This window comes from Muscardinus avellanarius (assembly GCF_963383645.1).
Source record: "Muscardinus avellanarius genome assembly, chromosome: 3".
Classification (NCBI taxonomy): Eukaryota; Metazoa; Chordata; class Mammalia; order Rodentia; family Gliridae; genus Muscardinus; species Muscardinus avellanarius.
The window spans coordinates 148,359,265-148,372,322 of NC_137788.1; the positions used below are offsets into that span (position 1 = coordinate 148,359,265).

The 13,058-nt window shown below is 50.5% G+C and overlaps 1 protein-coding gene across 1 annotated transcript in view; it reads right to left on the reverse strand.

Annotated features, from left to right (window-relative positions):
- Positions 1-13,058, reverse strand: part of ABHD2 (abhydrolase domain containing 2, acylglycerol lipase) — a gene marked incomplete at both ends in the record, with an annotated part of 78,537 nt that overhangs the window by 11,820 nt on the left and 53,659 nt on the right. The window contains 3 exons of the mRNA XM_080691693.1: positions 1,366-1,435; positions 2,382-2,492; positions 7,000-7,092. Of these exons, the coding sequence (XP_080547819.1) occupies positions 1,366-1,435; positions 2,382-2,492; positions 7,000-7,092 (274 nt within the window). The remainder of the gene's footprint in view (positions 1-1,365; positions 1,436-2,381; positions 2,493-6,999; positions 7,093-13,058) is intronic.

Genomic DNA, 13,058 nt, shown 5'->3' on the forward strand with positions numbered 1-13,058 from the left:
ACCCAGGGGCATTCAACCTCCAAGATACATACCCAGCCCTACTTTTTATTCTTTATTTTGAAACGGTCTCACTGAGTTGCAAAGGGCCTCATAAGTAGCTGAGGCTGTCCTTGAACCATGATCCTTTGGTGTCTGCCTCCTGAATGCCGAGATTATGAGCGTGTACCACCATTCCTGGCTTCCGATTTTATTTCTTATTTGAAAACAGGGTCTAAGTTGCTAAGGCCTCACTAAGTTGCTAAGGCCTCACCAAGTTGCTAAGGCTAGCTTTGAACCTGGGATCCTCCTGTCTCAGCCTCCCACGCCTGGCTCCCTCAGCCCTATTTTATTTTTTATTTTGAAACGGGGTCTCATTAAGTTGCTGAGGATCTTGCTAAGTTGCTGAGGCTGTCCTCAAACCTGTGACCCTCCTCTCTCAGCCTCCTGAGTACTGGGATTACAGCTGTGTTCCACCGTGCCCAGCTGTCCTTGCGCTTTTGAGCGGAGATGGTTTTGGTAGGGGACTTGGACACTCCTGCACAGCCCTCCGAGGTAGTGAACAGTTGTGATCTTGGAGCTCCCCGGTGTTGGCTGTCTACAGCTCAACAGTGAGATGATGGTTTAAATGAACACGTCAAAAGCCTGGGCGGAGATGCTGAGCTAGGACGCCCAGCTGCTAAGACAGAACAGGCTGCGATTTACGATGATCGGCTCTAGCTGGGGGAACGGTGGCCAAGCCAACAGGTGGACATTGACAGGGATAAAGGACACATTCCGTGCCTGTGTAAAGGAGCAACTGTGCACGGACAGAATGCGGGAGACTGGCTTGGAGGTAGGTCAGGTGAAAAAATATGTGTTGACCACAAAGTTAAGACACACCAAACAGATAAAAGCGTATGGATGCAAAGCAGTCTCCCTTGTGGACAGACACACTCCTCATCACTTTGATGAAGAAATGCTCAATTTGACGCTAGGTTTGTCGGGTCATGGCAGGGATTTAGAGTTCTAGGCACCTAGAGTTCTAGGCACCACGCTAACAAAATACACAACAGTCAAAAAAGGCCCGGGATGGTAAGAAACCTAGATGGGTCTCACGAAGATCCATGGCAGAAACCAGGCAGCATTATACCATCAAAGGAAGTCTAAGACAAAAACGGGGTGTTGCAGCAATTTCAAGGGCTTTCCTATAGAGTCAGGAGCAGCCCGGTCTAAGGGGCAGCTCTGGGACTAGTGAGTGGTGGTCACCGAGAACAGCCTTGGGTACAGTAGGAATCCTATGTCCAAAATTAGAGCAGTTCCAGCAAGATTCTGGCTAAGCTTCTACCAGGGACTGCAGTGGGGTTTCTGCTGCCCCGTGGATGAAGACAGACGGCGCCCGCCACTCACCCTGTGCAGATACCTCATGCAGCTCTCCTCCTCGTAATACTCCTTCAGGGAGTTATAGCCGTGGAACTTCCTGGAGCACGCCGAGGAACAAAGCCAAAAGTCAAAAGCAAGCAATGAAAAGGAAAGGACAAAAGGACGCTTATCATGAGCTGGCTGTCACCCAGGTCTGTGTCTGGCAGGCAGCTGGGGGAAGGGCCGGAGCTGCACTAGCTCCTCCTATCAGCAGAACAGACAGGGGTGGTACGTAGGTTCAGTCCTGGCTCTGCCCCTTACTGGCTGTGTGGTCTTAGGCAGGAGCCTCAAGGTCCTCCTCTGTGATGGACAGGCCCAGAGTAATTACCCAGAAAGTGTTACCTATAATAATTATTAGTGGATGTTGTATCACTTGAGTTGGCATAAAATTATACCTCATCCCGGGCAGAAAAAATGAAATTTGAAAGTATGTATTAGAATTTTCTTTGCAACAGAGTTCTTGGTGGACTACCCTACCAATCAGCTGTGAATTGAAATGGAATGAGTGTCAGAACACAGGAATGAGACAGGGGTTCAGAGTCACCAGCCCTGTCCACCCATGAGGCGTGATCAGTGGCAAAGCGATAACCTTCAGTCCCGCAGCCTCGTCCTGGCCTGCGTGCACCCCGAGAGGCTGGCAGGCCCCAGCCTCCCCACACGGGGCTCACAGGCACGCGCCGCCATGTTGGTATCTTTTCCACTTTTGACAGAGACTTCTCTTCCTTTCCCTACACTGTGAAGCAGATTTTGGTGGCACCTGATCTTGCCCTGGTACCGGGCAGGAGACCGAGGGCGGAACCGAGGCTGCCTAGGGTGTGCGTACCTAGCCCCTCAAAGGAATGTCTAACTGTGCTAGCAGGACCAGTGGTCAGACCCTCTATCCACTTTCCAATATATTAGAATTTTTCTGAGATTTTTTGGAATAAGTATCTGTGGGTAGTGCAAAGCCCTGGAGCTGGAGAGCTGGCCTGATGCCCCCCCCCCCCCCGGCCCGAGGGTCGCACCTCATCACGTTGTCATCAATCTGCATCAGGGAAGTCGCTGTGTACAGCCGGCTCAAGTCCGTGTCCTCCAGGCACTGGGGTTTCTTCACATGGTCTCCAAAAAGGGCTTGTCTTGAAGGAGGCAAAAAAGCAGAGAATCACACACAGGACCAGCCGGCAGAGCACAGCCTGCTTCCTGGCCAGAGGAGAGCCAGGAGAGTCCTGGACACGAGGGACAAGGCCCATCTGGTAGGTTAGAAACAGACCCCCTTTCAGTTGGGTATGGTGGTGCCTGTCTGTAATCACAGCTACTTGGGAGGCTGGGGCAGGAGGATCAAAGTTCGAGGCTAGCCTGGGCAACTTGGTGATACCTTGTCTCAAAAAAAAAAAAAATAAAAAGAGGGATGTAGCTCAGTGGTAGAGTGCCCCTAGGTTCAATTCCAGTAGTATACACATAAAAAAAAAAAAAATACAGAGCCCCCCCCCCCTTCAGCCTTTAGAATGTCCTAGAGGATAACTTGTGCTTCTAACTTTTGAATAACTGTAGAAAGATGGACACCAGACCTTACTTTCGTTTTCAGGGGCACCTAGACAAACTGAAGACTGGGTTTGAGGCTAGCTGATCATCCCAGAGCCTTCACGCAGGGGAGGAGGGCTCAGGACAGTGAGGTGAGGCCAGGCAGTGGGCTGGGGCGACAGGTGGGGCACGGCCACTTCTGCCTCTGGATTTGCAGCTGACCTATGCCACTCCCTGGGTACTTGAAATCCCCTCTGGATGACTTATAATGCCCAACACAGTGTAAGTGCTATGTAAGGAGCTACAGTGTTACTTAGGAAATAATGACAAGAAAAAAACTCTGTACATGTTCAGTACTGATACAACCTTTGTAGGGCTAATTATGTTTTTGATCCTCTGTGGGTTGGGTCTGGGATGCAGAAAGCGTGGGTGTAGAGGGCCAACTGCACGCGGTACAGTGGCCATTTCTGCGAAGAGGAGGTCCATCTTGAGAGGACGGCCATCAAGAGAAGGGTCACAGTGTACGCCATTGACTGCCCTTCCCAGCAAGGACTCTAGGTCGCCGTGCAGGGAGGGCTGGGTCTGCTCTGAGGTTTGGTTCTACAGTGGGAAAGTTCCAGTCAACTTTCCACTCTATGTTTTTGTATCCATTTGCAGCCCCTCTTTTTATTTTTGGTACTGGGGATTGAACCCAAGAGTGTTCTACCTCTAAGCTATACCTCCAGCCCTTTTTATATTATTTATTTAATTTTTTTGTGTGTATGTGTGGTCCTGGGGACTGAATCCAGGGACATTAGCCCTCTGAGCTATGCCCTCAGCCTTGCTTTATTTTTTGTTTTTTGAAACAAGGTCTTACTAGGCTGCTGAGAGCCTTGCTACATTGCTAAAGCTATCTTCAAACCTATGATCCTCCCGTGTCAGCCTCCCAAGTACTGGGATTACAGGTGTGTGCCACCATGCCTGCTCTTATTTTTAAATTTTAAACAGGGTCTCATTCTGTTGCTCAGGCTGGCCTCAAACCTGCGATCCTCTTGTCTTAGCCTCCCAAGTCCTGGGATTGCAGGTAACTGCTCACATGCCCAGCTAGAAACGTATTTCTTCAGCTCTTTTTTCCCCCAGAAGATTTTCTTATTATCTGTGGGACAGGATTCACAGTTAAGTTTTCCCCTAAAACTTCAGAGTGTTTGGCTTTCTGTAGAAAAATTTAAAAAGGCAAACACTTACAGCACACTTTCTCAATATGTTAAGAATCACAGAATGACCCATCTAGATTCACAAGCTCCCTGGGAGTGGCGGCTCTGGATTGCGGCAGGGCAGGAAGGCAGAGAGAGGACTGAGGCTTGGCACCGATGGCCTGGCCTCGCCCCTCTGGCTTCTTAACTTCGGCAAATCCCCAGACCCACTGACCTCGCCGAGCCGCTCCCAGCTCAGCGGCCAGCACGTGGCTTTTGGTCGAACCACATGAGCCGAGAGGAAACAGGTACTTGTCACAGCCAAGAGACATAAAGGTCCCTCTGTTCTCCGCCCACCCAACACTGGGACCCAAAGATAGGCCTGGGATCCCAAGAGGCAGTGCTCCAGCCTGGCTCAGGTGCCCTGTGACCCGCCCACGGAAAGTCCCTTCTGGGGCGTGGGGCCGGGATGGCCAGTGCCATATCCCTTTTAACCACTGGGGGGGCGGGGGAGAGAAGAGCCAGTTGCGGTGGTGTGTGAGGTGGTGTGTGACTCGCTCCGCTACTTGGGAGGCTGAGGCAGGGGAATGCTTGAGTCAGGGGCCAGCAGAGGCAGCATGGCAAGATCCTGTCTCAAAGAACACAAGAGATATGCATGCATGCCCCTCATTCTGACCTAGAGCAGGATGTGAGACTACAGTGCGCCAGTAAAAGCCTATACATAAGAAAACACAAGGATGTTTAGAAACGGGTCATTTAGCCAGACTGCTTTGCCAGGGGTGGTACCAAAAGTATATTTTTTGAAATCTCATTATGTACCAGGCTCTGGGAGAAATCCAAACATGTCCTACCCCTCCAAAGTGTCCCCGTGTAGCTCAAGATGCAGGATTCACACAGGGCGGTGTAGAAAAGATCCTGGGGGTGGAGGGAACCTGAGGATGGGCTGGGGGAGCCTCAGGGTTCAGGAGCCTGTATGTGACCCCATCTAGCCAGAGCAGAAGGGTAGTGAGGGAGGGAAGAAGAGAGGCTAGAACAGTAATAACCAAGATGATGAATCGTCGCTGATATGTGCTGCTCTCTGGGCACTGCTCTGAGTGGGCTCAACAGGTTAATCTGCAGAGGCTCAGGAACAGGAGAGGCAGGACGAGCTAGTAAATGGGCAGGGCTCCTCCAGCAGGCAGGCCAGGCAGGCTCCGCCAAGCCTGCCACACAGCAGCTGGGGCACAAGCCCAAGGGCAGCTGAGGCCCGTCCAGATGTTCTGCCTGGCGCATGCTAAGGAGGAAGGCCACCTCGACCGTGCCAAGCCACTGCGGGACTGCTCTACCTGGGGAGGTCTGCTGTAGAAGTGGCTGCTGCTCTTGCGTCTCCTGGGAATCACGAGGGCAGAACGTGATAGGGCACAGTGGTAGCGTGGGATGAGTTTGCTTCTAACCAAGTCACTGCTGTGATCAGCAGAGTCTGCGTCACACTGTCGCCCCCTGCCACCACCCCAGAAAGGCAAGCCTTCTGGCTGCCTTTGAGGGACTCCCAGATGAGCTCAGAAAGAACCACGTGCCTGCTGAGGAAGGTGCCGTACTGCCAAGACATCCTGCTGCCTCGGCATCTATGTGTTGAGAACCCCCACTCCACATAGTTAAATCAGCAAAAACACCCCGAGAAGGAGGTGTCGTCTCTGGCCAAAGTACCCCCCACTTTTAGATACCCTTCACTATTATTCCTTTTAACTTTCTACACGAATTGCTCCAGTGATGTGAAATTAGGACTATAAAAAGAAACTGAGTCCGTGGAAATAAACTCTCTAATAATTTGTCTAAACGTTCTTGGCTCTGCTCAACAATAATGAGAAACTGGCCAGAATTCAGGTACTGTGATAAGCACCCCAGCTGCAGCAATCACAAATGGCCTCCGACCTTCATCACTATCTATCAACTCTGGCAAAAGTAGCTCAGTTCAAAATAATTATTCACCCTTGAAATCCTGCCTAGAGACAGAGAAAAACCTTGTGTGTAACCTTAAAGAAACAACTTAGCTGCCCAAATACAATAGACCCAAAGAAAAAGACTGTTAACTTTTACCTCAGTGTGAGCACTCCAGGAGATAGAAAAATTGGCCGCATAATTAAAAATAAATATTACAAAATAAAGGACAGACATTCTAAATATATATGTATGAAGGAAAAGAAATACCGTAAGAATAAGAAAAGCATTTTTGCATGAAAAAGAGCTTATCATAAGAAAGTCCCAACTGGGAAAGAAAGAAATTAGAAAGTTAGAAGCAGACTGCAGAGAGTTTGTGACAGGAAAGTGGATTCTTTTAATAGGCTTGTTGTCTAAAGAAGAGTGCTCAGCAGTTAAGGAAATACATCTGACAATTAGAACTAAGAACCTTGTGGTGTTGTTTGTGGTATTTTGTCTGCCAAACTGTGTTGTGAGTATGCTTAAGCTTTCAGACTTAGAAGACAAGGTACCAACACCTGAAGAAACTCCATCACATCCACCTGAATCACCACATCTCCCCACACTTGCTATATGAACTGAGCCCCAAAGATGGAAAGTTCCAGGAAAAGTTCCCGAGAAGCTCCCAAGCCTTGACTATCCTGGGAGGCTGCCACCTGCAACTGCTTATCTACAAGACCTTGGGACCTTGGAGAGGAACAGAAGTTAATTCTTCAAAGGCCAACAGCCAGCTGAAAGAATTTCAGCTTTCTCTTAACTTTACTGGTGAAGTGTATAAATTTCTTGGGGTTTTCATAATAAAGTGTCATTGGCTCAAGAAGCCTTTGTCCACCCCAGGTTCTTTTCCAAAGCGTCGTAACCAAAAACTTAAGGAATTCATAGAGGGGAAAGAACCGCTGCAGATAAGAATCTGCAGAACGTCGCCTGCCTTTTGTCCCATCTTTCTGAGGATGGACAATAACGACCCGACTGAGATTAGTCCGTGACACCGTACCTGTGCGAGAGGATGATCTTCTTCATGTTGTCGGCCATCAGGAAGTTGTAGAAGCGCCGGCACTGGTCCCACTGCATGAAGGTCTCCTGGGCCCTGGAAGAACCGGAGCAGAGTGAGAGGGAGGTGCGTGAGGGCGCAGAGGGAGGGCCCGGCCACGGCCGCTCTGTGTGCAAAGCTCTGGCCCCCTGGCTGTGGCCCCTGCACTGGACCAGAGGCTTTGATGTGCAGTGCTCAAACACTAAAGAAAGCCGTGGTGGCCTCACAGCACGCCTCCAACGCCGAGCCCCACAGGAACCCCTCAAGGGCCAGAGAGGCACTCCTGACCCCTCTTCCAGCCGGCTCTCTCAGTCACAGGACCTGTTAGAACCAAAGCTCCAGCTGTCGTGCGAACACTTTCCCCCTCGGCTCTCCCCTGCAGGCAAGCTTTCCTGGATGAATGATGGCGGCTTCTACCGCACGGAGGTTGGGGCAGGGACGAGCCTAAGACGACCTCTGCTGTTACGTGAGGGGCAAAGGAAAATCTTAAAATTTGATCTTTTCCAGAGCCAGGCGTGGTGGCACACGCTTGTAATCCCAGCATTCGGGAGGCTGTGATAGGAGGATCATGGTTCGAGGACAACGTCAGCTACTTAGGGAGGCCCTCTGCAACTCAGTGCAACCCTGTTCCAAAATAAAGAAGAAAAAATAGGGCTGAGGGTGTAGCTTGGAGGTAGAATTCCCTTGGGTTTCATCCCCAGTACCAAAAAAAAAAAAAAAAGATCATTTCCAAGTAAACCTTTGTTTTGACTAGCCTTAGAACAGAGATGAGACAAGGAAACAGAGTTGCAGGTGGAAGGCTAGTGGTTGCTGGTGGCTAGCCCGGGAGTCCTGCCATCAGAGCTAGCCCACCTGTCGCAGGTCACCCTTGACCCTCCCAGCGGGGGCAGTGGGCAGAAATCAGCATGCTTGCTTTCCAGAGCCCGGGCATTGCCACCGCACCACATGGAGCCTCCCCTGCAGGTCTCCCCGGCCAGTGGGCCACAGCCACAGTCAGTGACAGACACCACCACGGCCTTCCCTTGGGATGCTGCCTCCCTGATAGGAACCCAGCACAGGCTGCCACTGGGTCCATATTGACTAAGAACTTTCTTTTTTTTTTTTTGTGGTACTGGGGTTCCTGGAAGCCCTTCTACCTCCGGGCTACACTCCCAGACCTATTTTTACATTTTTATTTGGAAACAGGGTCTCCTAAGCCAGCGCATGAAGCTGGCTTTGAACCTGCGCAATCCTCCTGTCTCTGCCTCCCCAAGCGCGGGTATTACAAGCGTGCGCCACCACGCCCAGCTAACTAAGAACTTTCATTTTTCATTTTTCTGAGTCTCCAGGCCTGAGCCCATCCTGCAAATTCCTCTAGATGTCACTATACTCTCACTGAACCTATAGAATCCATCTTTAGATGGCAAAAGAGAGGACTGGACCGTTCCTTTTTTTCTTTTTTTAAGCCAAAGAGCTTATAGAAATAGTTTCACCCAAGCTGCCACAATTCAACTTTGGAATGACAAACATTTCCCATGACACTGCAATTAAGGCTGAAGTGGAGAAAAACACCCTTCCCAGGTGAGAAGGCTGCACGAGAACTCCTGGTACCTGTGGGGATGGACAGCCGGATCACCATGGTGGGGACCCTGGCCAAGGCGGCAGTGTGGACACCTGCCCTGTGGTCTGAGGAAGGGGGTTGCCTGAATAACAAGCATAGCCTTCTGCCCATCAGGCTCCCTCCGACCTGGGACCCAAGTTGCCCTCTGAGGGCCAACAGTCTCTTAGAGCCCCAGCTTTCTCTTGCCCAATTCATTTCTTCCTTTGCTGACCTAATGGAGGGGACAGTCTTGCTTTTGCTAGTGCCTCCCTCATAGCAGTGGGACTCCGGAGGTAGGGAAGGGAGGAGGTGCTGGTCCTAGATATCTAAAAGGATGCTTCAACACTGAGGAAGGTTTTATGCTTGAATGAAAGGATCTGTGGTTCCCAGGAGCTCAGAGCCCCAGGAGGGACCAGGACGAGGTGCTGGGACAGTGTCACCCTCGGTTTGTTTTTGCTAACGGTGATTTGGCTTACCACTCAATGTGTTAGGGGCTGCCTTTCACCGCCTTTGATTAATAATTTCACCACCTTTGATTAATAAAGTCTGTGAGGGGCTCAGACTTTTATCTATCAACAAAGTGCTTTTGTTTTAATCATATAGTTATTGGCCAATTCTGCAAAGTAAGGTTTTTAGGGTTTCCTCAAAAAAGGTAAGTTTTACCTAAAACTATATCAGTACAGCTTCCCTTCCCTCTCCTCTTCTATCCCCCCCTTTTTTGGGTGGTACGGTACTGGGGATTGAACCCAGTGGGATTCTACCTCTGAGCTACACCTCCAGCCCTTTTTATTGTGAAACAGGGTCTCACTAAGTTATTGTGAGCTGGCCTGGAACCTGCGATCCTCCTGTCTCAGCCGCCCAGGCCCTGGGATGACAGATGTGTGCCACTACATACAGCTTTTTAAATTTTGAAACAGGGTCTTGATAAGTTACTGTACACTGGCCTTGAAGCTGTGGTCCTCCTGTTTCAGCCTCCTAAGTACTGGTGTGGGCCAACATGCCCAGCTTTGCTTCCCTCTTCCTTAATCTCCACGAGGGCAGGGAGCTCATCTGCCTTACTCAGGGCCGTGTCCTGGTTACCTGGGAGGATGTCTGGCTGAATGAATCAATGGGTGAATTCACTAGCCGTTAATCCTATGGCCCCACTACGTCTCCCTGCCAGTCCTGTCTGGTTGCTACTGTGGGTGAATGTATAATTGTCTCCATGCTGAAGTTTCAGTGCATTAATGGAGGCAGAGAGACTGTGGCTGACCACGCAGCTTCCCAGGGCTGGCGGGCAGCTGCCTATGCTGAGGGGATGCGTTACTGTTTTCAGATGCCATGTGTCTTGGGGCACGTGTGTCGGGCACATGGTAAAATGTGAGCTGGTGTAGCAGCAGCTAGGCTTTGCTAAGCACGGCAAGCGGCAGCTGGCTTCTCCCTGAGCCTTCGGGCGGCTCTGGCTACGCTGGCGGGAAGGGAGGCGAGCTCCTGGGATGAGAAGCCAGAGAAAAGGGCTCACTGAGGCGGCAGCTCTCCAGCTCTCTACGCAGGTTTACCAGAGGCACAAACTCCTGTGTGGCCCCTGCAGGTGCAGATGGACCTTCCCGCTCCACCTCCGTGAAAGGACACACCCGTATGGCTTCATCCTCCCAGTGAAGAAAGCACCTATCGCCCTCAAGGGTTGGCAGGAAAAAAATGTTACGGTGGTTTATTTATTTGTTTACTGTGGTACTGGGGATTGAACCTAGGAGCATTCTGTTCTCTGAGCTACACTCCTTATTTTATTTTTTTATTTTGAAACAGGGTCTCACTAAGTTGTAGTGGGCCTAAGTTGCTGAGGCTGGCTGTGGAACCTGTGGTCCTCCTGTCAAAGCCTCCCCAGCGTGTGCCACCATGCTTGGTTTAAGGAACTGTCTCTCACCTATTCAGCAGAAGGAAGAGGGGACCTGAGCCTAGGCAGCATCAGCACACGTGGGACAGTGGTGCCTCGCTGAGCTGCCTCAGGTCCCTTGTAGAGCTGTATGGTCTTAGCCCGAGTGTTAATTATCTACGCTCCAAAGAATAAAGTTACCTCTTTCCCTCTTTATTGCATGAAGTTGACATGACAGTAGGTAACTATGTGCATGAAACCTTTTGGGGTATCAGAGAAGGGGCCATGTAGACTCCATGTGCAAAATATATAGCACCTCTGGGGTTCTGTTTCCCTACCTTGAGCCTTTTCTGTCTCAGAACATGCATTTGCTGCTGGGTGTGGTGGCTCACGCTTGTAATTCCAGCGCTTGGGAGGCTGAGACAGGAGGATTGAGCAGGTCTGAAGCCAGCCTCAGCTACCTAGTGAGGCTCTCAGCAACTCAGTGAGACCCTGTTTCCAAATAAAGTATAAAATAGGTCTGGGAGTATAGCCCGGAGGTAGAAACGCCCCTGCGTTCCACCCCCAGTACCACACACACAAAAAAAAACACACGTTTGCTAACTGTGCCGATTGTGTGCTCTTGCTAACAGCAGGTGGCGCTACTGTAGCAAAAAGAACCAAAGCTGTTGTCATTTTAAGATCGGTGTACTAAACAAGCAAGCAAACAAACAAACAAACAAACAAACAAACTTGAACTACATCCTCCTACTTATCTAACCCGGGGCTCTTTGAACACAGTGTGGATTCGCAGCCAGCGCACAGCAGTTGGCTCAGGAGGAAATCTAGTGATTCCCATTTTACAAGTGCCGGGCTGGCGGAAACTTGGACCTGCTGTCAGGTGGAGCAAGGCCCACACCTCCTGGCTCCGCCAGGTGAGCTGCCCTGGGTCTGAACAGGCTGGCCGCTGCGCACCTGTCTTGTCCCAGTGACTGGGAGGACGGGGTTTGGGTTAGCTCTGGTAACAAAGGCCTATGAATCAGGAGTTGAGCATTTCTAGTCAAGCCAAGATAAAGGAACACGTCCTTTCAGCTGACTCCTGAGGTTCCATAGGCGGGTTCCCAGCAGGAGGACGAGGGGCTCACCTCCCGGAAACCCAGCGGTGCAGAGAGCTCTGGGCCACCAACCCAGTGACAGCTACGCAGGGCTAACATCAGGCGTCCCCTGTGAAGTGTGTCCGCAGGCACATTCCTGGTTCATGCTGTAGGCTGCATCAATAAGAATCTCTAGAGACAGGTCCCCCCAAACCGAATCAATTTCTAACATGATCTCCAAAGCAAGTCTTAAGAAATTTTGTTGTCTTTTTTTTTTTGGTATTGGGGCCATTAAGAAACTCTTAATGGAGTGAGACAGTGAGTACTTTATCAGAATAGTCTTTGTGATCCACCCATCTAACTAGCCCACTTCCTTTATTTACAGTGGCTAATGATGGTGATGATAATTAACAGCTACTCACATTCTAGATATATCCACTCATGTGGCCCTCAGAATGGTAGGAAGTCCTGTTTATTATTATTATTATCCTCATACCGCAGATGGGGAAAACTGGAGGCCAGTCCTTGGCCCTGGAGCTCAGAAAAGGTTTGATCAAGGGCATTTGTCATTCCACTTTGGGTACATTTCCAGCCTCCTTTTGGCCAGCTTTAAGCCTCATAGGCAGAAGTTGAATTCTGGGCCTAAATTTGCCCGTTTGGGTTCTGGCTTCAAGTTCAGTAATATATCTTTATAAATCATATAACCTCTGTCCATCAGAAAATACAAGATAGGCTTAAACTGCAGCAGAAAAGATAGAGGTGGGGAAAAAAAAGTTTCTTGTATTAAGGCTGTTTGGCATTAGACTGGATCAATAAAGGAGTTTTGCTTTATTTTACTTTCTTGTACAGTTTTGGATTTCTTCAAGAGATCTGTAACAAATGGTCATACCATTTGTACCACAGAAGACATTATCATGAAGAATGATAAATACACATCCATCTGGGGAGCCTGGAGAGCCCGTACCTGGGTGTGTGGGTGTGTGGGTGTGGGTGGGGTGTGCGCTCGAGGACTCTAGGAGCTGGACGGCAGAGATCCCGCGGAGGCTCAGAGCCAACGGCAGGCCCTGCAAGGACACCTCCTGCAGGTTCTGGGGGAAGGGGCTACAGGGTGAGGTAAACTTGACCCGGTGAGTCAGCTCCTCTGCAAATCTGTCCAGGATGCCCACGAGAGACAGAGCTGGAAGGGGAGGACACTGATTAATGACTCCCCAGGTCCCTTCCAGACAGTGGCTGGGGCTCGCTCTCATGCAGGGAGGAGAGATTCAACTCCCAGATCCTACCTTGCCAGTCTCTGGTGTCCTCATAACCCCCTGGCCCTGCCATATCCTGAGTCATGAACAGATGAGTCACCTCACAGAGCCTCCCCAGGGCAGCTGCAACCAGGAAGGGGGCTCTGGCCCGTCAGTAACAGAGCAGATTCCAAAGGGCACCTGCGTCCCGGGCACGGCAGGCCTGAGAGGACAGCTCCGGTGTATGAGCTGAGGCAAAGCAAGGTGAGCCCAAGTCAGACGCTGCTGCT